This window comes from Diabrotica undecimpunctata, chromosome 2 (assembly GCF_040954645.1).
Source record: "Diabrotica undecimpunctata isolate CICGRU chromosome 2, icDiaUnde3, whole genome shotgun sequence".
NCBI lineage: Eukaryota > Metazoa > Arthropoda > Insecta > Coleoptera > Chrysomelidae > Diabrotica > Diabrotica undecimpunctata.
In genome coordinates, this window is record NC_092804.1 from 15,353,934 (window position 1) to 15,381,518 (window position 27,585).

The following is a 27,585-nucleotide window of genomic DNA, read 5'->3' on the forward strand; positions in this document are numbered from 1 at the left end:
AGCAAGGTTAAATAGAGAAATTAAAAGAGCATGTAGGGATGATAAAAATAAACATATAAATGAAGAATGCGAAGAACTAGAGAGACATGCAAACCAGTATGAATTCCACGAGCTATATAACAAAGTCCGATATCTATCCAGGGAATTTAAACTAATCACACAAACAATAATGGATCAAAACCAACATATTATAAATCACGAGAAAGGGATTGCGGAGGCATGGAGAAAATATTGTCAAAGTCTATCTGCAGATGATCCCCAGAATGCAAATCACGACGAGTTCACTGCAGAGAGAGAACCAAACATTCTAAAGTCAGAGGTAGAAAAAACGATCAAAAAGTTAAAAAATAGAAAATCTCCTGACGCAGACCAGATCACCGCAGAAGTTTGAAAAGAGTCTGGAGATGTTGGAGTAAATGTTATTCATATGATCTGCAAAAAGATTTGGGAAACCGGAGAGGCCCAACGACTGGACAACGTCCACTTTCATCCCTATATTCAAAAAAGGAACTCCGCTAGATTGCAGCAACTACAGAACGGTAACCCTAATATCCTATGGAAGCAAGGTTCTACTTCATGTAATACATGAAAGACTAAAAGCTTTTCTATTGCCTCAGATATCAGAAGAACAAGCGGGATTTATCCCAGAAAAAGGCACAAGAGACATCCTTAATGTCAAACAGCTAATCGAATTCAATACTCGTGAATTCAATACTCCTATGCTTATGTGCTTTGCGCATTACACAAAGGCCTTCGATACAGTCAAATGGCAGCAGCTATCGTCCATACTAGCGGAAATGGGAACACCCCACCACTTAAATCAACTAATTAGAAGTCTATATAAAAATAATCCGATCATTTCAGAACAGAGGCAGGTGTCAGGCAGGGATGCATAATCTCGCCAACTCTGTTTAATATCTACAGCGAACACATTATGCGAAAGGTACTAGACGGATGGAAGGGTGGAATATCAGTAGGAGGTCAAAAAATCAGTAACTTGAGATATGCTAATGACACTTTAATAATCGCGGCAAATCAAGAAGAAATGGAAGACATAATGAGATGTCTGGAGGAGAAAAGCAAAACATATGGACTAAAGCTAAATAGGAGTAAGACAAAGATCATGATAGTAGACAGAGCTCGGAATAATCTTCAACACATTAAAGAAGTTGGGGGCTTTGAAGTAGTAAATAGTTTCATATACCTGGGGTCAATATTAACAAATGACGGAGGGTGTGACAGAGAGATACGTAGAAGGTTGACTATTGCTGATAGTTGAGGCATGAACATGAAAAGCTTTTAAGTATTCTTAAGACCAAAAACATAGATAGTAGAGATCTACAAATTATATCGAATCTGTATCAAAATCAGAAAGCAAGAATAAGGGTCGAAAAGAACTGACAGAGGAAGTAAGTATACTTAGAGGAGTTCGACAAGGGTGCATACTTTCACCACTCTTATTCAACTTTCTACAGTGAAGTGATATTTCAAGAAGCTTTATTGGATATTGTGAAAGGTATTTTGGTCAACGGAAATAGCATTAATAATATTAGATATGCGGACGATACGGTCATATTTGCAACTGACATGGAAGATCTACAGTACATAATACAACATGTATACAATGCATGTGAAAGGTACGAACTGCAAATGAATCTCAAGAAAACGAAATCAATGATATTCTCAAAAAAACCACAAAATGTAGATAACCTGATCATCAATATTACAACGATCGAAAGAGTAACAACATATAAATATTTAGGAACGTGGCTAACCGGAGATGGAGATCAAACAAAAGAAATCAGATCTAGAATAGAAATGGCAAGAAACGCGTTCATAAAATTGAAGAACTTACTTTGCAACCGTAACCTTAATCTAGAGATCCGCACAAGAATGCTACGTTGTTACGTTTTTTCTACTTTACTATACGGCATGAAAGCGTGGACAATAAAACAGTCTGAAATTAAAAAATTAAACTCCTTTGAGATGTGGTGCTACAGGAGAATCCACAGAATATCGTGGACTGAAAAAGTAACTAATATAGAGGTGTTACAAAGAATGAAGAAAGAATGTGAAGTCATAAAAACTGTTAAAATTAGAAAGATTCAATATCTGGGTCATATAATGAGAGGCGAGAAGTACGTATTACTTAGATTAATTATGCAAGGGAAAATACAAGGGAAGAGAAACCCAGGACGACGCAAAATATCCTGGCTAAGAAATTTGAGGGAGTGGTTCGGTTGCAGCTCATTAGAATTATTTAGAAGCGCGGCCAATAAAATTAAGATAGCGATGATGCTTTCCAACCTCCGATAGGAGAAGGAACCTGAAGAAGAAGATAGTTGAGGTTAGAGTTGAAGGAAAGAGACCTAGGGGAATATCTCCAAGCGTTGGGTAGATCAAACAAAAATATTGATTAACCAAGGGTTACATGAAACCGAACAACTAGCCCAGGACAGGGAAGGATGGAGGGAAATCGTGAAAAAACTGTAAAGGCCTGATGGTGTCACCACATCCCAAAAGGGATTAGGACTGAGGAGAAGGATTGTTTATAAATGGTTTTTGCAGGTTTTAGAGGGCTATTTATCGCTTCTCATTTGTTTCGGTCATTTGTCATTATGTCGTATAACATTAATATATTATAGTGAGGTTAAAGTATTGGTGTTGTTATTCTGATCAGACTTATTCTATTATATTATTATTATATCAAGTTTTATTCTGATAAGAACCATAATACGTAATGAAGAGTATAGTGATTACGAAGATGTTCAAGAAGTTAATAGTTCTAAGAGGAAAAGGAAAGTGATTCATAAACAGAAAAATAAGAAACAAGAAACCAATAAATTAATGTTGAAGGTAAATAATATGTATATCTGTCAGAAAAGAAGGTTAGTTCCAAGTCATTCAATTTAGTTACTGACTGCTGCTAGAACAAATGCCACAAAAATCTTTCTCTTGATTTTTAAGTAAAACTTTTTTAATTACTTCTACTACTACCAGAACAAAAGTCTCCAAGATAGCCAGTTATCCAGCTGTATGGACCTGACTTAAGATCCAGAAACTAGAAGGAAATCTCTTAACTCAAAAAAAAAACTAAGAGATCACACTTGAATGTCTGTAAGAGGAAACACTGTTTCAGTGTGTTGCAAGTTTATTTTGGACTTGTTTCAAATTTCAAGAAAACGCATACGTATTATTCAAAAAAAGATCTTGTTGGGTTATTCATTTGAAGAAAAAAAAATGAAAACATTCTAATAGACCCAGAAACATTTCAGATGACGTTGTTGTGTTAATGGAGGAAGACTTGGCTAGTATACCCCATGATGAAAGTCATTACCGTAGAAACAAGAGTAATTCGCAATATTTGACAACGCTTTATTAAATATAAAATCATTTTATCGGTTGTTCCAGACCTTTTTCAAAGAAAGAAAAAAAGAAACTCCTAAGATGTCTTATAAAACATATTATCAGTACTTTAAAACTAAGTTTTCCTATTCTGTTCGCAAACCTAAAACAGATGTATGCGATTATTGCCAAGAATGTAGGATCAAGCTAAATGTCAATGATAAAGATCCATGTATGCCTTTTTTGAAATCCACAAAAGGAGAGCAAATAAAAAAAATAATTGCGTGGTATGTATAGTGCTAAATCAAAAGAAGAAAATCCCAGGCAACTAGTTAATTTTCGGACCGAGAATTTATCTGTCTTTTGCTCCTATGTGTCTTTTTCTATAGGTACTTGTTTTTGGCACATCAATGAAATGACTCGCCAATGAAAACATGAGAATGATGATGATGACTTGTTTTTGACATCGTACCCACTTTTCTGATTGATTGTCTTCGGCAACCACCCGGCTAGACTCTGATCATATGGTCGATCAGTCGGTGTTTTGATCTGTGCATCCTCTGCATCCGATTCTAGGCGAGGATGTCCCTGGTTATTACGAGTCTTCTTGTGGCTTAGTCGAAGAAGAATCTTGTCCTATTCTCAGCTACCTCTCTCAGTGGTGTATACTGAAGCCTTTCTTTGATGGTTGCATTTGTTTTTCTTTCTTTCCATGTAAATCCATCGATGATCCTGTAGCATTACGTCTCTGTTGTTTCTAGCTTCTTTCCGTTGGTTTCCGAGGTGGTGTTTAAAAATGGGACTGCTTACAATATTACCGATCTAACTTAGGCCTGGAATAGTTGAATCTTCTTGGCCTTAGTGGACTGGACCTAAAAATATATGGAACTATTAGTCTTTTTGCAATATTTGCTTTTACCTTGATTTGTTGGGTGTTCTTCGTTAAGTTGAGTTTCCTGTCGAGGTTGACTTTTCTCCTGCGTAAACATGATGAATTGCGTCTTTTGGGTGTTGTTATTGATTTTCCATTTTTCCTTGAATTCTGTGATTCTTCCAAGTTGGTTTTCTATGTTTTGGACTATTCTTTTGTCGTCTTTTCCTGTTACATAGATTGTTGTATTATCTGCGTAGAGGGCTGTACTTATTCTTGCGTCTGTTGGTAAATCTGAAACAAAAATATTATATAAAATAGACGAGAGTATACTGCCCTGCTGCGTCCCTTCTTGGATTTCTTGAATTCTATACTTATTGATTTTTATAGCTGCCAAGACAAATATTTAAAGAAAAAAAGTTTTCTACGAGCAATAGAAGTGGAGTGGAGCTTAATCTGTCTAAAAAATGACAGCTCCTGTGTTTATAATAATTAAGAATTAAAATTGGTGCCATTTATTAGTTAAAGGCCTATACTTTATGCGGATATTATTTTTATTTTTAAATTTTATTTAAAAAAAAACTAAATTTAATTTAAATTATAATTCCAATCATTCAAATATATTCCAATTAAATTATTATAATTATTTGAATTTAATGACAGTATTTAATAATTTTAATGTTATTGTTTTCCGGGAATAATTATTTTTGTATTTACTCCCTGAGTATTGTTGCTTTTATAATTTTTATAAAAGTGCTTTGAATAACAAATTAAAATAATCCCAGCGTATGCTTTGATAATCACTCGTATGCGACTCGTATTATCTCATCAAAGTGTACTGATTATCACCTCTGCATTCCCACCAAAACTTCTCCCAACAAAAAAAACCTCAACGAAGAAGCTCTTCATTCAAAAAGTAATCAATATCATCATCATCGGCCCACGTAAAAAAGGACCTTACTGTTAATTAAAGAAGATGGTGCACGTGTGCAGGAGACAAAGGACTTACTCAACAGGTTCTCGGTTCTTGCGTCTCTGGAAGCCCCACGGAGCCCGAGCCGTAAAAAGCCCCGAAAAAAAAAAGAGACACGCGCATAAAAAACATCTAGCCATTAAATTTTTAAAGCGGCCCCACATTCCAACACTGGAAGTCACTTAATGTCTGTGTAATAATAGGGAAAGAAAAAAATACGTATATGTTTAAAGGACGAAAAGATGTATTTTTAGAGGAGGATTTGAATTTTTAAGTATCATTTAAAAGTGGTTATCTTGAAGAGATGAATACGAAAAAGAACATTAAGGGTTAATGGATGCTCTTTAACGATTCTTTAGTTAAAAAAATTGAGAAGCTGAGATGTAAGTGATAAGCAGGCTTTAAATTTTATTCCATAACTATTAAAATCATTTAATTGTTTAAATAACGTAATAAAAAGCTTAATCAGTATATTATCAAATATAAATATTAAATCAGACAAAAATGGCAATATTCAATAAAACGGAATAACAGATTTAAAACATCGCAAAATGTCACCTGTCAAAATGTTCAATGCGTTTTAAATGTATTCCTTTTTTTTTCGAATAATGAGAAAACTAATAAGTATTTTTAAAAAAATTTGAACGCAGAATGAAAGATTGCATTATTACCGAGGGCCGAAAATCCGTTAGAATAAACAAAAAGTTTCTTTTGAATAAGATATGTGAAATTAAAAGTCACACTACATTTTCTCTTTTTTTTTTCACCTCTGTAACTTATTAATAAAATAAACATTATAGAAGTTTTCAGGGACTTTCGGCCCTCGGTAATAACGTAGTCTTTCATTCTGCGTTTAAATTTTTCAAATATACTTATTAGTTTTCTCATGATTCGAAAAAAAATTAATAGATTTAAAATACATTGAACATTTTGACAAGCGACAGTTTGCGCCTACGCCACACTTTTTACTACATTGAGCACCAAATACGAGTCGAAATAGTCCAGGAAACGAAGGTTTTCACCTCGCAATTTTTTCGAAAAAGATCGATTTTCTTGAAAATTTGAGAATAAGTAGTGGATAGTCCAAAGTTGAAATCTTTATGATGCCGAAAGGTTCTTTTACCATGGGGTAGTTGCTACCCCATCTCGGGGGTGGAAATTTATTGACCAAATGACCAAATGACCAATTTGACCGCAAAATTTATAGAAAATCAATGTTTTTAATTACTTTTCTGCTAACTCAAAAATTATTCGTTTTATCAAAAAAACTGTAATTGACAAAAATTTACCTTTTAAAAAAATAAACAAAATTATTTTTTATTTTCTTTAGGACTGATATTATTTGAGCTATAGGTACTTTATTATAGGTTACCTCTTCTTCGCAGACTGCTAAATTTTGGGTTTCAAACTCCAATGACGGGAAAATTATGAAATTTTCGTGGATATCTTAGAGAAACTGATTTAAAGTATTTAAAAAGACTTATCTTTAAATAATAAAGTCTGTAGCACAAAAATTGAGTGACTTATCATTAAAAGAAAGTCGGTCTCTATTTTTTTCAATGATAAAGTGAGCAGAAACAACCCCCTAAATACCACCCTAATTAAAATTGGTCGTTGGCCTTCTTAAGTCTTCTTTATTTATGTATTATTAATATATTCTAGTAGTTTGACCGACTTAAAATAATTAGTTTTAAAAAACATGGAATTAAAAGCAACTAACGAATTTTTGTAGTTTGGTAAAAAATGCCCTTTTCTTCAAAATAGAAAGATTAGCATTAAAGATACGAAAAAAATGTTTATATATAAAATTGTAGCTTTTAAGTCCAAAAAATTTGGTTTGCCAACATTTTTTGTACAGCAAAAATTAAGTGAGGTATTAACTAAAACTACTTTTACCACCCATTTCAAAGTCACCTATTTTTGAAACTGAGGGTTTTAAAAGGAATTATTATTAATAGCTTTATAGCTCTTGTAGGTCGGATAGCCAAGCGGGCTGGGCGGCTGGCTTCTCCTTCGCTTCAATGCGAGAGATGTCAGTTCAAATCCCCGGCTCGGTGAACAGAAAACAAAAAGGCTAACGCAGTAGTTTAAAATTCTAAAATGAATCTGCGGCTTAGTCTAGAATATGCTGGTATCTGATCGGCCTATGGTGGAGCAGTACGGCAAGAGATAAGGGCTTGCGGCTAGGTGATACTCCTCCATAGATCCCTACCGGAAGGGCGTGGAACGCCTAAATACCGGGTATATATATATATATATATATATATATATATATATATATATATATATATATAGCTCTTGTAAAAACCTACGAAATATTTTTTTACAGAACTTTCTAAGGTAAAAAATAAAAAAGTTATAATCCACAAGGAAACTAAGTTCCTGTAGCTGGCTGTATAAAATGTATCACAAAAAATTTATTTAAAAATCGTTTATAAAAGATATATAATTAAAACACCCAATCGGGCTACATCACAAAACGTTTTCGGAATCTATATTCCATCATCAGTTAGTCTACGTGTACATATTTTGAGCCACTAAATGCACTTGATGCACATCAATTGCAGTTACACAGTTGTTATTAACAAGTCCTCGTAGACACTTTGTCTCAGGATCAGCAACCTCCTGTAGAGTCTTACGGTGCCATGTTATCAATTCCAATTGTAGCACGGGTTTTGTAACATTTAACGGGTTTTTACCCAAATATTTAGTGGCTCAAAACATGTACACTTAGACACACTGATGATGGAATATAGAGTCCGAAACGTTTTGTGATGTAGCCCGATTGGGTGTTTTAATTATATACCTTTATAAAAGATTTTTAAATATATTTTTTTAAATCAATACATTCTAGTGAAAGTTTTAAAATACATTACCCAAACAGTTCAAAATAACTTGTTTTTTAACAAGCATTCACTGGATGCGACTTTGTTTCAGCATTTTACAATAAAGCCAAAAAAATATTTTGAAAAATAAAAAGCATTAGTCGGCAAAAGATAGATTTTAAAATAGAGTAAGTTGAACTAATCCCAAATTTCTATGCTCTTTTATAGTCTTTTATGGTCTTTTCCGAAAAATTGCCGAAGTTTTATTCTATTTAAAGCTTTATTTCCTGGGCTATTAAACTTATGTAGGAATAATCGTAGAAATTGATTTAGATTTAACCCTTTGTCACCTAAATAAAGAACGTAATGGAAAAACCCAAATATTACAATCAGTATTGTTAGATGTAATTGCTATTTACAAAAAAAATTTAAAAAAACGGATTATTCTTCTCAGAAAATACCTTCAGGAAATAAGTAAATAGAAAAAAATATTTTTATCGCTAAAGTTTGTAAAAAAATGTAGAAATTAACAAATTATTCGTGTGGTACGCGGCAAAACAGTTTTGTTTCATCCATTTGTCAACCAACCTCTTTTATACACTGTTGGAAATAGGTCTCCTCCATCCTCTTCCTCTGTTCCAATCCAATTTCCTGATGTTTTTCATAAACGTCCATCTTGTTTGGTCTACCTCTTGTTTTCTCAAGGTCTTCATTCTGTGAGTCATTTGGTCCACATCTTATCAGGTAAACGTTCTATATGGTCAGTCTATCTCCATTTGGTTTGTGCAATCTTTTCTATGACATCTGTTGTTTTATTCCTTCCTCTTACTCCTTCTGTATCATATGTCTTCCTGTTATCCCTAGAATTACTCTTTCCATTGCTCTTTGGGTTACTTTTAATTTACTGGCAGTTTTTTCCGTCAAAGTTAATATTTCGAAACCATATGTTATTATCAGCAGTATATAGTTCATGTAGGCATTTGATTTCTTCACTTGGATCTAGTAGGTCTGTAATGTAGCACCCAAGTAATTTAAAGTGAGTAGCTCTCTTAATGTTTTGTTGATCAAGTTATTTGTCTATTGAATATATATCTCTCCATCTTAAATAACTGATTTGTTTAATTTGACGGCAAATTAAACGCGAAAATTGTTATTCTCAATTAAGGTATAATGAAACAGTACTCAAAAATTAAGTAAGTACCCTAAATCTTTGTTTTGCCATAAATCACTTTGTATACTTAAAGTTGACAGTTATAGATTCATAAAAAGACTACAACTTTGCAGTGTCCGACTGCAAAAACGCTTCCCATATTCCATTCAAGAATACTATAACATTTTAGTGTTTTTTTATGAACCATCCCTGACAAAATTAGAATGTTGTTGATTAATAGTCAGAATAATAACATTTTGCGGGTGTACGACATACTTAAGGCCCCAAATTTTGTGTCCGTCAATGTTTTCCTTTTCTATTTCCCTTATTATCTTCCAATCAGGAGTATGATTCTTGTTACATTGATAAATGTCTTAAATTTTTATTTTGCCCTAGTACATTTGCAAAATTGAAAGAAGAAAAAATAATTTCATTAAATATATCACGATAAAATGATAAAGCGTTGTATGTAATTATCATCTTCAATTGTAATGCTTAATGTTGACCATATTGAGGTATGGAATATCGGAGTCAAAGTATTTACAAAAGAAAGAACAAATTCTAATATATTTTCACAATCTTATTCAATTTATCATAACGAAGCAGCTGCACTGTCAAAAACATCTTCAAAACAGTTTTTCTTTAAGAAATTCTTTCCTCTTCCTGAAATCCTTTCAAAAAGGATTGTTATTTCGAAAGAACCCTTACCGCTAACCGTAAAGAGTACAGTATCAAATTTTGCACAAAAATATCCTATTCTGTCGAATAATCAACATAACATGTCAGGTAAAAATTCCTCAACCCGAAAACAACCCATTAAATCTGATCGTATCCTTAAAACCCAACTCGGACCTAATGTGTGAGTACATATATATAAATGTAACTGACCATATCAACCTGTATGGAATATTTTAAAATAAAATAAAAACCCTTTTCAAACATTTCTAGTCGACCAAACATGCTCATAAAGAAAAAAAGAAGTAAAATGGGTTAAATGCCTCCCTCGCATATAGCTAGGCGCAAATCTTTTTCAAACACCCCTACGTATACCATCTGCCTTTGTCAAAATCGTGGGAACTTGGACTAGATCGCGATTCTCACGGATCCTACACCCTATACACACAACCTTCCATCTCTGTCCCGCTTTCTAAAACCACATACGCCGAGCCGAGGCCCGACATCATCTCAGCGTTAAGAAACACCTGTCCTTATACTCGATTTTCATTTGTCGAGGGTGGAACCCCTCTATACACGTCCTAAGGGCCTGTGACGTCGCTGTCTCGGCATTATAAAAACCCGCACGGCTCCGAAACTTCATTCATTTTTCGAGTTCGTTTTACGAAATCAACTAGTACGTTTTATCAACATGAGTTTCTACGACGCCGAAGTTTTCAATAATTCCGTCAATGACAACAAGGTCAACGACAAGAAATCCAAGTCGACGATGCACCAGATCAAGAAGCTGATAAAATGCATAATAAAGAAGAATAAGCACACCTACGTCAAGAACCCGCAGCCCGATTACTACTTCGATGAAGAAATTAGCGACAATCTCGCTAATGAAATCCTCGAAAACGAGATCTTCGAAGACATCGACAACTGCGAGGATTTCTCAGCCGTCCCAGTATACGAGAACGGTGAAATGGACTTTATGCCAGTTACGAGAGGACAGAGGTACATCCCCGTGCATTTCGCAAGAACCGAAGCCGGCACATTCTTCTGGACATCAATCGCCACTCCCGACGCCGATATTTGCTATCACGGTGACAAGAACGCCATTTCAAACTACCAGGTTCCACAAAGGCAAGTACCTAATGATAGATGGGCTCAAGCTTAATTTCTATGTACGTAAAATGGTTCGTTCTGTGATGTACCAGTGCCTTTAAAGACATTTCATGTGATGGTTTTGCTCAAATTTTATTTTTGTAGTTTTTTTTATTATTGACTGATGTCAAATGTGATATTGTAGTTTTAAATGTTTATATTTTCAGATTTTTTATCTGAATGTGATTGAGAGCTTTAATTGATTTTTTATATTGTAAAATACGTCTTCCAGTAGAATTTAAGAAAAAATAAATTTTATTTTAATAGTAACATGTTGTCTTTCCTTTTTTTTTCATTTTCAGGTGCACATGCAAGATTTATTTTGGGGAAAATAATTTTAAGCAAAAATTAATTTTTCTGACATAAATTTAAACTGAAAAATTGTTTTTTGTTTAGAATTATGTTCCTAATTCAAAAAATTTACCAAAAATTAGTAACAGTGTAGGTAAGAGTAAATACCAGTGACAGTATTTTGTACATACCTGACCACAAAATATTAAATATACCTATTAGTAAAATCAAAATCTAGAAAAAAAATCTAGAGCTGAACAATTACTTTTTTGATTAAGTAACAATATTAAAACAGCTAATATTCTTAATCAAACTAAGTGGGACCAAAAAAAAAATAGAAAAAAGTGTAAGTATTTTAAAATATTTTGGGCATAAACACAAAATATATTAAAATATCAACTGCCAATAAAAGTTAAATTAAAAAATGTAAAATTTCAAGCACTTTATTGCCCCAAAATTAAAATAGTTTATATGTACAGGTATGTCAATATACACAACTTGTTCTACAAAATTTTTACCCGAAGATTATATTACTACAGGGGTCCGTCTACCTGTAGAAGAACAGGTAGGTATTTGTAGTCAACCAGCTAAACACTGAACATAATACCCTTCGGCAGAGATCATTTATTTTATTGAATAGCAGAAGGGTATTATGTGTATAATCCATGGCGAATACATAAATTGTATAGCGTGATTTTTTCTTGGGATGTATTTGAAATCTAAGGTAGAAACGAAGGGATGCAGGATACAGGTAAATGCTGGAAACTCTAGGTAGAGAAAGTCATTTAACATTATTCTCTACGGGGAATTAGAGGGACATGTTTTAGGTACATGTAATTTAACTTTTGTAACAGGTAAAACGATTAATTTTATAGCGTAAAAATAAAAATATTTATTTTCTTTTTTTGGCGCGTTAAAAATTGTATACTATAATTTGTTTTATGGGTTACTATTCTCATTGTCTTCATCCCTATGCGGGATAGTCTTCTCCAATTACATGTAAAATTATATTTTTACACCCTTTTTGATTTTGGTGTCGAGCATGTGAATTCAATTCTTGTTCAAAACATCTCTATAAAAAAATCATAACTGTTTTAGTAAAACTGGTCATAATTTAATTTATCAAACATTTTTTATCACTTAATCGTCATAAGAATAAATTTTGTAAGTATTATTTAACCACAATTATTATTTTTATTTTATTTATTTAATTTTAGAATTAAACCACAACACAAACAATACACTGAGACCTACTTTTTGTCTAAAACCGAGCCAAACAGTACACAGAGAAGATCAAATAACTACATCTATAAAATATATTGTCCTTATGGATGCAAAAATTTTTATGTGGGAGAAACCACAAGATTAGGAAGTGTCAGGATAAATAAGCATGACACATACATCAAAAACAGAGACTTCGACAGATCCCAGATATGTAAACACGCCTGGGGTAATGAGCACATGGTACAATAAAAAGGTGCATGAATAGTCGTCAAAGAAACAGACATTAAAAAGAGAAAAATGAAAGAAGCAGCCTTCACCTTAATTAAAAATAAACCTATGTTTATTTTAATAAAACAACAAAAATGCCCGCTGAAAAGCAACTTCAAAATGATCATTCTGAACTATTTCATCTGAAAAAAGTAAAGAATATATTAGTATATATGAAAAGAATAGGTTCCTTCAGGACATTATTATTATTATACATAAACGAGGGCAGAGGAACTAAGTCCCTATTATGCCCAAAAACAAAGAAATTTCATTAATAACCTACTAGTAAAAAAAATTAAAAATTACAAATAAAAGTAATAAAATTACAATTTTTTGTTTAAAAGAAAAACAATATTTTAACTATAATGTAAAACGGTCAAGTCTGTTTTTGAACGAATTGGTAGAGGGAGCAGAGACAATGTTATCGTTAAGGTTATTCCAGCACCCAAAAACTCTATTTGGTAAAAAGTTCTGCCTTGATCTTGTAGAAAAATTTTCTTTTTTCAGTTTGAACTGATGACCTCTGAGGCGTTCATCTTGATTAATGATAAAAATTTCATCGAGATTTCCAAAATTGAATTTTAATATTTTAAAAGTTGTAATTAAGTCTCCACGTTGTCGGCGAAGTTCAAAGGAAGTTAGGTTAGCCATACTAAGTCTTTCTGCATAGGAAGGTCTTCTCGGTCCCAAAGAAATTCGGGTGGCTTTTCTTTGGACGTTTTCCAACATAGTCTTGTCTCGAACCAGATCAGGATACCATGTTGGTCCAGCGTATTCAAGTATGGGTCTTACGTAAAGAGTGTAAAGTTTACAGAATGATTGCATTGAAACTCTCGAAAAACACCTCCGAATAAGATACAGTCTGGAGTTCGCACGTTTACAAATAGAGGTAATATGGTCGGACCAAGTTAGGCTGCTGTTTATGATAACACCAAGATCGTTATACGAAAACACTGAATCTAATGGCTGCCCGTTAACAAAGTATGGCACAAGTGGGTTATTTTTACCAATTCGAAGCACTACACATTTTTCGGCGTTTAAGGGTAGTAACCACTGGGAACACCAAGTTAAAATAGAGTCCAAGTCCACTTGGAGTGTTAGCTGGTTTGTGATTGGATTGGCATATATTTTTGTGTCATCAGCGTAGAACGATATTTTACTTGAGACATAATAAGGAACATCGCTGGTGTAAACCGTAAACAGCAGAGGTCCAAGGACAGATCCCTAAGGCACTCCACTTTCCACTAACCTGTCCTGTGAGAAAGATTCGCCAACTCTAACTTTGTAATATCGATCTGTCAGAAAATCATCTATCCAACGAAGTAAAGTACCGCGAACTCCGAAATGTTCTAGCTTATGTAGAAGTCTGCGCTTAGGTACACGGTCAAAGGCTTTAGAGAAATCTAGATAAACAACGGCGACCGGCTGCGAAACTATGTACTATACACATGTACTATATTATTAGAAGATAATTTGAATTAGAATTATTTTGATACAGATGGTGATATGATTTATCAAAGTGAATACTTACAACAGTCTTTAACACCTCTGGATGAGAAGACAGAAGCAATTAAACAATCCCAGTCATTAGTTGAGTCAATCTAGAAATTTAGTGATATAAATATATGTACCTACAATTGAAACGAAGAACTATAAAAACATAAAAGATGATTTTTGGATTATTTGAACCAATAACGTCATGGTTCAAGACATTCGAATCAGAATGTTTTCCATATAAGGTAGATGCTGTTGAAGACAAGTATATGATTCCACAATTGTTCCTTAATGGAATAGCAAAGGAATGGTTTGAGTCAAAAATGTATGGAGCAGTGAATGACAATATAGTGTGGAGAAGACGATACAGCTTCGAACTTTATAGAATATACCAGGAACCAGATATCGTAAAACATATTAAGATAGGACGTCTGAGGTGGATAGGGCATGTAATGCGAATTGAACAAAATGGCCCAGCTAGAAAAACGCTCATTGATAGACTCATTGGTCAGAGAAGAAGAAGAAGACCCAGAATAAGGTTCCTTGATATTATCGATAATGACCAGAAATATGGGAATAGGTGCTTGGAGGAGAAAGGTGATGGATAGGGACGACTTTAGAGAAATTCTTGAGGAGGCTAGGACCCATACAGGGTTGTAAAGCCAGAATGATGATGATGACTTAGATAATAATTTTGAGATATGGAAAATTAATTTTTTAGATATTTTTGTGAAACAGGTTGGCATAAACATAGGGAAGCTTATTCTTATCGATATATACTAGTAGGTAGAAGTCTTGTTGATTATGCATTTGGTAATGAAAATTTATTATTAAAATGCGATTATCAGTAGTAATATCCCTAGGACATTGATAACAGACGAGATAATTTCATGACAATCGAAAGCTCGTTCCTTGGTAACAGCACGAAGCCGAAGGCTGAGAAATTTGTCATGAAATTATGAGGCATTCATCAATGTCCGAGGGATATTCGGCGGATAATTTTTCGAAAAAAAAATCATAACGAAACATTTATTTATTAAAACTACAGTTAGTGAAATTACAATTATTAAAATTTAAGTTAACGTTAAATTCGTTGCTGTTCTCTACTATAGAAGATCTATTACCACGCATAATATTTATAATCTTGTTGTGGTGTTCTTGATCGAGATTCAAGTATGGTTTTATAGAATTCTGATTGCCATGACCAGTAATTTTTAGCAATTGTTGTTCTTCTACACCACTTTTTGCTAATTCGCTAACAGCAGTTGATCTATTCGAGTGATTTGTTATCTTTTTCTCCTTTACATTCAAGCCAATTGCTTCAGCAGAAGATTTAGTCCATCCATTCATTGTATTTCTTCCAACAGGTACATTATCGTATCATTTGCCAGTTTCATTTTTCCAGTGTCGATTTGGTTTTAAGAACAGTCGTGGTGAGGTAATATTGTCGCCTCGTTTTGATATCAGTTTATGAAAAAGACGTACAGGCCATCTTTGTCTCTCACTATTGGTAACCAACCATTTACTACTTGCACAGCTTTTAGAACCACCTTGGCACGTTTTACTGAATACCGGATTGTATTCAATGCGATTTGTTGGAGTGTCATCGTTATTTTTCTCGATTTGAAAAAAATCCACCAGACAAGCAACTGCCTCTCCTCCTCGCCACGCTAATTCTACAGCAGCAATATGATAAAATTTACGCATAAGACCTTCAGGGGTATCTTCATCCCAAAGCAATATTATTTTGTTAATTTCAGACCAATTTAACGAAACTGAACTGGCCTTACGTTTACATGGATCTGCTTGTAGTTTCTTCCTGATTGAATCGCGGACATCTCGGGCTGGTTTAAACACTATATTGTTAAACGGGTCAATCATAATATTATAGTCATTATAGTACTTTTCTTCCAATAGTTTGCACGAAACGTTCCACATTGTCTTCACCGTTGCCTCTTTGAATTCGTCCCCGTTTTTCTTTCTCATATTGACGGCCCAATCTTTTAGTATCAACGCCAATTCTTCTAAGCTTCTATGTTCATTCAACTCATATTCTCGTCCGCAGCAAAATTCCATGAATATTCCCCAAATATATTTGTAACTGTAGGTTGTATTTCTGGGAATTTTTTATTTGATTAGCGCATTTATACTTTGAACATTCTCATTGCCGAAACGTGACATTTTGAAATTTATTTGGATGAAGTTGTCAAACTCGATCGTGTTGTCATAGGGATTGAAAATTGCACTGAATGCAATTATCAGTCTAATGTTGACATGATTGGGTGAAATTGTTCCACATGACACAAAATGACGAAATTTGAATGGTTGTTAGAACAGTCGAAAAATTATCAATGTTATTGAATATATGAATATGTGAAAAATGACTCTCCTATTGATATACTAATCAATTTAATTGTGACAGACAATCTAATTCTTTATAAACAAGAATAGTAATAGAGAGCTGACTTTACAATAATGGAAAAAGAAACCTTGTCAATGTTGTGATAAAAAAGGATTCCCTAGACGATTTCATCCAGAAGCAATATGTCGTTAAAAACAAAAAGATAAAATGAGGTGTTTGAGGCTATTGAGTTTTACTTTGTACCATCGGTGTATGAAATAAGGAAGCACTTGCTGTAATTGTAGAAAAATCCGTTGGCTGTTCTATTGCTGTATCTAGTACCGAAGTTGGTTCTGATTGATCTGTTTCAGATATTTCAACAGAAGACTGTTGCAGCTACAAAAACAATTTTTAAAAGTAATTTTTTATTTTTCAGATTCCTACTAAAGAAGAATTTCAGCAAATAGAACACGGTTTTTAAACTAAATGGGATTTTCCAGGATATATTGGAGCAATAGACGGGAAGCATGTAAATATAACTGCTATAGATGACACTTCCCGATGTATACAACAATAATTGTATTATTGTATACATTGTAAACTTGTTTTACGACAGTAACAAATAAAACAAGACGATGGGAAAGAAGACAACAGATATTTTAATGGATCTCCTAAGACAAAAATCTAGTTTTTTGAGGATTCAACAACCTACACAAACTGCAGACTGAACGTGATTAGATCAAACAAGTAATTGAAAATTAATGTTTTTTATTGTACTAAAGACACAGAAGTGTACTTACATTAAAATCTGGTCAGTAAGACCAATTATCAATTTGTTTCTAACTTAAATTACTAATGAAATCTTAAAATTAGGTGTCTTCTCACTAGTATCTTTCCTATTATTTCTAATAACTAGCATTAAATTGTGCAAACTCGCACAACACTTTACTCTGCTTTTCACTCATTATACCAGTTCAAAAGGCTTTGTTCTTTTGAGCCTTCTCTCTAGGTTAGTATTGTCGAGGAGCTGGATGACCTCGACGTTTACATGATGATGGAGTCGTTGTTCATGGCTCCCTGCAAATTTCTTGATTATCTGATTGACGGCTTCCATCTTGAGGTCCCGGTGAAGGTCGTTGTTCCTAACGTACCAAGGCGCATCTACGATGTTGCTCAGCACTTTATTGTGGAATATCTGGATTACTTTGATGTTACTAGGCTTGGCACAGCCCCAGAGTTGGCAGCCATAGGTCCATACTGGTCTCAGTATTTGTTTATAGATTAGGAGTTTATTATTTATGGATAGAGAGGAATGTCTTCCCATTAACCAATACATTTTCTTGTAGCGGATGCCTAGTTCTTCTCTTTTCTTCTTTACGTGAGCTTTCCAGCGAAGTTTCGCATCAAGAGTGATCCCCATTTTCCATTTTTTGGTCCATTCATGGATTTTATTTATTGAATTTTGTAGTTTTTCTGTAGCTTCTTCGAATTACTTAATTAGGTAAATTAATGTAATTAGGTAAATTTATATCATAACCGTGGCATGACCATTTACAGTATGAAATGAATAAAATTAGTTTCTGAAAAGTATCGTGAAGTAAACGGCTGAAGACGAACATGCAGTGAAGCGTGGTTATATGCAAATAAGGAAAGACATGTGTCAAAAGCAAACTATGCGAAACTTAAGATGCGTATATTGTTGTTCCCGCAAGTTGCATTGCAGTATTTTTATCACATTAACAAAGTAACGTGTTTCTTATAATTGTCTTTCGTGTCGTGGCACTCAAGGTCTTCATTTATAGCTTTATTATTTATTAACACTAGAGTTTTATTTTTGTGGCGGCTTCAATAAAGGCTGTTATCACTTTTATTTCAAATAATAAAAGTTGTAAATATATCGTAAAGTATACACAGGTAAAGGACAACACGATCGGAATATGAAATCATTTTTAGAAGGATCAGTTGTTAAATATACATCTAAGTATAGGTTATATAAGTAAACACTTAGTTAAAAAATTTGATTTAAACATTAATCAAATATTATACTATTAATATATTTTATTTAATATTAAATTAAATGTATGTAATATGATTTTTACAGCACTATAGAATTGGAAAAGTTGGGAGTAGATTTTTAATTACCAAATTGAGTTGCTCTGAAAATAACAAAGTTTTATTTATTGCTACAAAATTTGCAAACTTATAAATTATAAGGTATCATACCTGAAAATAACAAAGAAACAACAATTAAACTTCTTCTTCTTCTTTTTGGCTTTTATTCTACTGAATAATCAGCCAGTACATTTGTTTTGTTAATTTTTGGGCCACTCTCGCGAGTCTGAGAATATATTTCATGCCCTATTATCAATTATCACTGAATATAGACATTTTATCTACATATCTACATTTTATTTATGTTTTCTATTTTCTTGTAATTGGTTTAAATGTTAATATTGGATAGGTTATTATGAAGGTTATAATTTTATATGGTTGATCTGTAGGAATCTGAGAAGAATTTTGATAATTTTGGGGTTAACATCGCATAGAAGCATTGGTATGTTAATTGGGGTTTTAATATTAACTTTGATCAGCTCCTGATAGACATCATAATCTTTTATTCTATTTATTGGACATTCCCAAAATATTTGTTCTATTGTTTCCATTTGCCCACATTCACAGTTTATTAGGAAAAAAATTTTGTATGTTGTTATACCACTTGCCTTTATATTGAAAAGAAATCAACCAATTATTTTGATGCATAGAACATATTTTATTTTTTAATAATGGCATGATATCCAAGTTACTTAATCGAATTTTAGCAGGAATATTTAATTAAGCCCCAATCTTTGCCAGTTTGTCAGCTATTTCATTTCCCTTGATATCATTATGTCCAGGAATCCAACATAAGCTAATATCTTTCCCATATTTATTTAAATAGTATAGTTTCTTTTTAACTTGCAAGACTCTGTAATCCTTTGTTGCAGTTATCATATTGTTATTAATTCTGTCTATAGCGCTTTTTGAGTCCGCAAATATTATAGCTTTATCAAAATTTTTTTCCTCCAAATCATTAGGCCCTTTTGAATAGCTATTATTTCAGCTGTACAGATAAGTGCACATAAGTGAAGGAATTTTTTCAGAAAAGGAATAATTTATACTAGGTATGTGCATTCTTCCCACTCCTTATTTAGGTTTTCATGTGTTATTCTGTTTTCTAGTTTGTTGTTTATCTTTTCTTTATACTCTTTATTTTTGTTTGTTTCTTTGGGTCCTTCTACCTTGTATCGTTCATGTTTAGAGCCTCTTTCCTTTTTGATGTTTGTAATTCTAGCCCTTGCCCTACTTTCGACCAAGTAGTGATCAGAATCCGCATTTGCCCCTCTTCTGGTGCGGACGTTTATTATATTCGATTGGTGTCTCGAGTCTACAATGACATGAGCGAAGTACGTGCTGGCAATCGCCATGTTAAGTGATCTTGCTAGGTTTATTAGCCTATTGCCATTGTCATTTGATTGCTCATGGAGACTGTGCCTACCTATTGTGGGTTTGAATTGCTGTTCTTTTCCAACTTTAGCGTTTAGGTCTCCATAGATTATTTTTATATCATTTTTTGGGCATATCATTATCATATCATAAATGCAAAATTAAAATTGTGTAAATCTATTTAATCTTGTTTTATCTCTGCAACATCTATTATGTTAATTTTTCTTATTGATTCACTCATTTGTAAATCACTATAATAGTGGTTGACAAAGTTCATAAAATCGTCCATGTTTTCCTCTGGTTCTAATACTGGAGTCCGCTTCTTGGTTTCTTGGTTTGTTGCCCCTGGATTATATTTAACCCTAAAGTTGTATTGTGATAAGTAGTAAGCCAAATCACCCAATTCTTCATCCGTTCTAGCTTGAAAATGCATATCTTCCAAGGGTTTATGGTAAGAATATACCTTAAATTATTTACCTATTAGCCACTGTTGCCAATATTTTACTGCTTCTTTTATGGCTAAGCATTCTAGATATATTGATTTTTTCTTCTTTGGTGATTCTGTTAACTTTTTTAAAAATAGGCCACTGGTCTACTATTACCATTTTCATCTTTCTGTTTTAGCACAGCTTCCACACCAATCATGCATGCATCTGTGTAGATTTGAATTGGAACATTTGGGTCAAATATCTTCAGAATTGGTTGTGAACACAACCAAGTTTTTATCTTATCAACTGCTTCTTTTAATGTATCAGTGACACATTGGTTGCTGGATCATAAAGTGCATTAACATCCAGTGTGTTGTTTATTTTTACCTTGAAGACAATTAATGGTATTACTGTAAGTTTTTTGGATTCTCGTTGTTCAATTCCACTTCTAACATTGCATTGTTATTTATTGTCCTCACGTGACCAGCTTTATCTGTTTTTTCTTTAAACCAGCAATTCTCTTCAAAATTGAAGAGAATTTTCCTTTGTTTGCATTTTCGCATATTTTACAATTTTATCTGCAACATTATTTGATAGGCCCATAGCTATTAAATCTATTAATTTGCTTGCGTCAATGAATTTGCTCACCTGCAGTAGCTTTTCCTTTTTTATTGCATATTCTAATAAGGAGCCAGTTTGGTAATTAAATGTGTGAGCATATCGAATTAGAGACCACCCTTTACTTCCAAAAGTTTTACAAAAATTCTTCTTCTAGCCTTCTCAATCTAATTCCACTGTAAATTTTAATATCATACAGCTGTACCAATCCATACTTACTTTTTCAAGAAAGAAGAAAGAAGATTTCTAATGCTGACTGGACAAGTTTTAGAACTGTAATAAATCCCCAAATGGAACAAAGTTCGTTCTCTGGAAATATAGATCATGATGTAGATAATTTTAACAAATGCATTATCTCCGCTGCTGACATTTACATAGGAAAAAGTATAACTGAGAGCAAACTGGAAGAGTAATAGATGGCAGTCGAACACGTTGATCAAAAACTGTAATAAATTACAATAAAACTTTGGATTTAATATAAAGTCTCCAGAAAATATGATAAATCTGACAACATTACAAACATCAAATTTCAAATCTTCATATTGCAAAATAAGTGTATCTCTGTGTTTGTATAATTCTGACTTTCCATTTTAGACATAATTAGGCGTTTCCAGACTATTGCTTCATTCTGTTTATGATTCAACTTTAATTCTTAATCAAATACTATTGTATAATTTGGCGGTTTTTTTTCGTACCTGTCCTAGGCCCTGGGAACCAAACGTCTCGACGGTATTGTCATGCACCTTACAGACTAACTGCAATAACCAATTAAGAAGAAGACGTTAACAAAAGATTTCTTAAGGTAGGGCAAGGCCAAGCCAATATTTACCAAAAGGAAATCCAGACGAGCTTTAGAAATCGTCTCGCTGTTTATTATCAAAAGCCAAGACAGGTTGTATTGTAATAGATTTTACTTTTAGAGGGAACAGGTACACTACCTTTATTTTATCTAAATGGGACACGACTCGAAAAACGCTAGGGATGTGAGGGTTGTTAAGCCGAGGGGTGAATTTATTATTAGAAGTTTTCGGTTACGGTTGAATGCATGGGAAAATAGAGAAGAATCCCAGATTTTATTATAGATTAGAGTCCAATCATGACATATAAGTTAAAAAAACTATCGTCTTAAATTAAATTTATCAATATGGAAGATGTTCCCATATTTTCAGTGCATAATCAATTTTTATGAATCTATTACAATTCACACATGGGTGCAGGCAATGGTTACAAATTTACCACTATTTATCCACTATTTTCTTTTACATCAAGCTATCGCAAAAAAAAATCATTATAACTGCAGACTATACTTTTGTCACCATTATCTTTGATATTAAATATTCTAAGCTTTACATTTTAAAGTTTTTATACACTTCATTTATATTTCAATAAAGTAAGTGGAGAAGGTACTGCTTAATAACAAGGCTGAATAAGTAAAAAGACACACAAAAATAAGATCTAAAGGTGTGCAAAAATCGTCAACAATTGGTGAAAAATTATTATTCTGATACGATAATTTGCCCACATTATGTATGGGCAATATACAAACAAAAAACTGTGTGACAGTGTGGTGGACAAATGAAATAAAACAAGCAATAAAAAAAGGGAAAGTGGAAACAAAATTTCAATAACAAGACAGGGCAAAATTAAGAATTGTATAAAGAACAAACTACAAAAGTAAAAAAAAAAGTAAAATATGCTAAACAATACCCTTTGGCAGAATTTGGAGCAAAATTAAAACGTGACGACAAAGGCATCCAAAAATTATTTTTTTAAAGTGCTAAGGAATTTAAGAAGCGAGAAAAAGATACATTCAGTAACAATAAATAATACAGAAGGGGTAATTCTTACCAATAAAATTGAAATTATGGCGAGATGGAAAGAATAGTTTCAAAGCCTAGGTAGATGCTGGTAAAATCAGCATAAAGACAGTAAAATTTTGTTGCATATCGTCAAAAACCGAATAAAAAGCTAGGTACATTACCAAATACCTCAGGAACAAGAGGGGTCTGTAAAGAGTAAAGGTACACGGGAACAAATCCTGAACCTGAGACATCTCATTGAAAAGTCTAAAGAATTTCAAGTACCTACGATTATATACTTCGTTGACTACCAAAAGGCATTTGATAGCGTAAGCTGGATATATCTGTGGTCCATTTTAATAGAAATGGGCAAACCAATGCACCTGGTGACACTTATTAAAAATATGTACCAGTCCAATATAGCAACAGTATGACTAGATCAGAAGTTCTCAAGGCCGAGAGAGGTGTTAGACAAGGATGCGTGTTGTCACCTGAGTTATTTAACATTTATGGTGAACATGTCATGAGGATGGCTTTAGATAGATGGGCCGGGGGCCGGTGGAGTAACAGTGGCTGGTAGGAAAATCTCCAATTTAAGATTTGCTGATGACACTACACTTATAGCAGCAAATGAGCAAGAAATGTTTAATCTCCTGCGAAGAGTTGAGTACGAAAGCAATAAAGTTGGTCTGAAAATCAATAAAGCTAAGACAAAAATAATGGTGGTCGACAGATTCCACACAATTCAACTGACTAACATGTTACAGGAATACCAGACAGTGGACAGTTTTGTCTATCTCGGGTCTAGTATAACTAACGATGGTAACTGTGGAGCAGAAGTTCGGAGACGTATTGGTATGACAAAAAATACGATAAGTCGCCTAACTAAAGTTTGGAAAGACAGATCTGTCTCTCAAAATATTAAGATGAGACTGGTGAATGTTCTTGTATTCTAAATATTTCTATACGGAGCAGAGACTTGGACTCTTCGCGGACGCGAGCGCCAAAAACTTGATGCCTTTGAAATGTGGTGCTGGAGACGAATGATGAGCATACCTTGGACAGCTCATAGGACAAATGTTTCCATTCTAAACTCGACTCGACTCAACTCGAGTTAAAAAAATCGTATTCTGCAATTTTTCAGTCACGTGGTTCGCAGATGTGATAATAGTTTGGAGAGATTAATTGTTTCTGCAAAGGTTCCGGAAAGAAGATCAAGAGGACGATCACCAGCTAGATGGTCCGAGAGAGAGAGAGAGAGAGAGAGAGAGAGAGAGAGAGAGAGAGAGAGAGAGAGAGAGAGAGAGAGAGAGAGAGAGAGAGAGAGAGAGAGAGAGAGAGAGAGAGAGAGAGAGAGAGAGAGAGAGAGAGAGAGAGAGAGAGAGAGAGAGAGAGAGAGAGAGAGAGAGAGAGAGAGAGAGAGAGAGAGAGAGAGAGAGAGAGAGAGAGAGAGAGAGAGAGAGAGAGTAGATGCTGATAAAAATAATTATGCAAAAATAACTAATGATATAAATGATGAAATGGAAGATCAACAAAGCCGCATATGAAGAATTGAGGGAAGCAATAAAAGGATTGAAAGCCGGTAAATCTGGCGGAGATGATGAAATAATAAAAAATCTGGAAAATAATGCTATAAATTTGCTGTTGGAAATTGTTGCGAGAAAGGAAGAGTACCAAGAGATTGGCAATTAGGTCTTATAAGGTATAATTACATTACTCCGACAACGATAAGTTACGCCAACACTAACACAGTCAACAAGTCTTTGGCAGAGTACAAAGATACAAATAGAGAACTTCTGTGATTGATCTAATTTATTGGTAATCTTAAGAGTTGTCAGATCTTGTTTCATTTTGTTATCTAAGTTTGTGTTTTCCTTTTAATATTCTTCTTATTATTTTCTCTGGAGTTATAGTCTTTAAATAATCAATCTGATGAAAAAGATGGAAGAATTAAATTATCTCGAGATCCCAGAAAAATTAATAAATATGCTAACACTAAAGAACACCACACCAAAAATAGGAGTCAACGGACCAACTTGTAAAGGAGATTTAAGCCAACAAGGGCGTAAAATACGAAGATTATATTTTCCTCACAATATTCAATCTAATTCTATAAACTTTAGTAAGCAAAGTAAGTTTCCTGAACAAAAACATTATCAAAAACAATCTTTAAGCACTTGGAAACAATAGTTTTTGAGAATATCGTATTTTAATTATATCTATAAGAAAATTTATTTAATAAGACGTAAACACACCAGGACATCAAAGAACTATTCAGCTTTTTAAATTATTAAAAATGGAAAGTAATGCAAAAGTCTTAAAATATTTATTATTACTTTATTTATTTATACTTAATATTTATTTGTACTTTTGTGAATAAACAGTATTTTATCGCTCTAAAACATTTCTACCCATGTGCGGCTATAGTAAAAGCAAGTAAAAGCTCTCAAATCTCCCCTTCCTCAAATTCCATAGAGAGTCCACTCCTTTGACGTGACATAACAGACCTCAATCTACATTCCGCATACCGGTGGATCGCATGTGTTGCATGTGCATCAAGTGTGCAGTGCATTACCACCCTCGAATGCCATCCACCTGCTCTCCCCTAGTTGTAAACAATAACCACCACACCTCTTCAACCGTGGTTGAACCATCAACCACCCCTATGTGCATATGAAATCCATACAAAGTGTGGGAAAGTCTCGACTAATATGCCACGGAATTTTTTTGGGTGCATCAAGGGTGGAAGAAGTGTGGGTTAGTTAAATATCAGGTTGCTGTTTTGGCAGGACCGGAATGAAGAATTATACAAGAGATACAAAATCATCCAAAAGATATAATAGGAAAATTTATTTTATTATATAAACATAAAAGTCAAGATAAAAAAATTATTAGCAAATATAATGGTATATGTAATATACCATGTAATTATACGTAATGTGCCATTATCATAAAAAATGTCAAAATTGTTTCATTTTAACGCTGTCTAAAATATAGTTTATTTATAAAAATGTCAAATGTTCTACTAAATATATATATATATATATATATATATATATATATATATATATATATATATATATATATATATATATATATATATATATATATATATATATATATATATATATATATATGTTGTTGTGATCTGCTTTATGATGTTTTATTATTAATTAACACTAATTTAATTAATCCAATTATTTAATTAATTAATTCACTAATTTATGCAGAGTCATACAAATCAATTACTATTAAAAATTTCTCAGGGTGCCTTTTTAATTTTACTTTAATCAGTTTACTTTATATATCTCTTCTAGTGGGTTCAGTATCTCCTAGTTGCTCATAATCGGGATAGAACAGGAAACGGAACTAACATTAAAACAACATAAATATGCACACAAATTATTATTTATTTTCAATAAGCAATACGATGAATATTAATAAATAACTTTTGTGGGCAATTATCTTTCCCAACAAACTCCTATACTCTAAATTTAATTTTAATTACAAACTATCTATTGATCTGTTTTATAATAATATCTACTAAAAATTGACCATATAAAATATAATTTATTCACAAAAAATAACTCTTTGGAACTTGGAATCTTAGTTCGTATGCTTATATTTGATTTTATCTTTAGAATATCTTAAAGTTTTCTTTCATTCAAATTATTTGACTGACCTTTATTTTTTACACCAATGATGTCTCCTCTCGATCAAACCACAGTTCCTTCCTTGATTAATTATGTCCGGCTACCATCAAATCTTTCCCGTTCTCAGCATCGATCCAAACCGCATACCAGCAAACTACTCCTCCGAAAACACAAGCCCAAGCCTCTTTTGACCGGTACTCTTTATTCACAAATTCTCCTTTCTTTCTCAATTATATCTCGTGGACTATGCAGACTCAAAAGAGGTATTAATCTTCTCGATTTTGATCTGCTCTCAGCTTCCACCTTTTTCACTAACAAACGAAAACACTGGTACTCAGATTGACTACACGAAAAACACGTCTTCTCTTCTGGTCTGCCGATAACATAATAATCTTTTTAATCTCCCCAGACAACCTTCTCCACTCTCTCATTCCCCATCATTCCTTTTTAACCAATCATAAGCATTCATCTTTCCCACTAATTTTCGATTTAGAAAATTTCCAACATAATATTTAAAACAAATAAACTACTTTAACTCAAATACAATTTTGCCTTTTTCAACAGAAATAAGTTTCCAAATTCTTGTTATCTCATATCTAAATCTAATTCTTATTTACTTTCGAAAAATGCCCACCGCAAAATACAATTACAAGTTTATTCTTAAATCTATAATGATACGGGTTCCATTGTCCTTTCACTATTCACTCAGTCTTTCAAGGAAAAACTCGTCCGGGTACCGTCACGGAACAATGTCTTCTCTTATTCTAACTATTACAAATAAGTACAGGGTTGTATTTTAACTTATATGCCCGCGGTATATTAAAATAATAAAAAAACTCTTTATTCTCTTTCTGATCGATAAACTGATCCATAACAATATATATATATATATATATATATATATATATATATATATATATATATATATATATATATATATATATATATATAATTTAAAAGATCAATATTAAAAAGGAAATCATAACATCCTGATATGAT

General features: G+C 33.0%; 1 protein-coding gene across 1 annotated transcript; it reads left to right on the forward strand.

The window, feature by feature from the left end:
- Positions 1-10,461: 10,461 nt before the first annotated feature.
- On the forward strand, positions 10,462-11,258 carry LOC140433206 (uncharacterized). The gene has a single exon (XM_072521245.1). The coding sequence runs from the start codon at positions 10,531-10,533 to the stop codon at positions 10,999-11,001; it is 471 nt and encodes a 156-aa protein (XP_072377346.1). The 5' UTR covers positions 10,462-10,530; the 3' UTR covers positions 11,002-11,258.
- Positions 11,259-27,585: the final 16,327 nt, after the last annotated feature.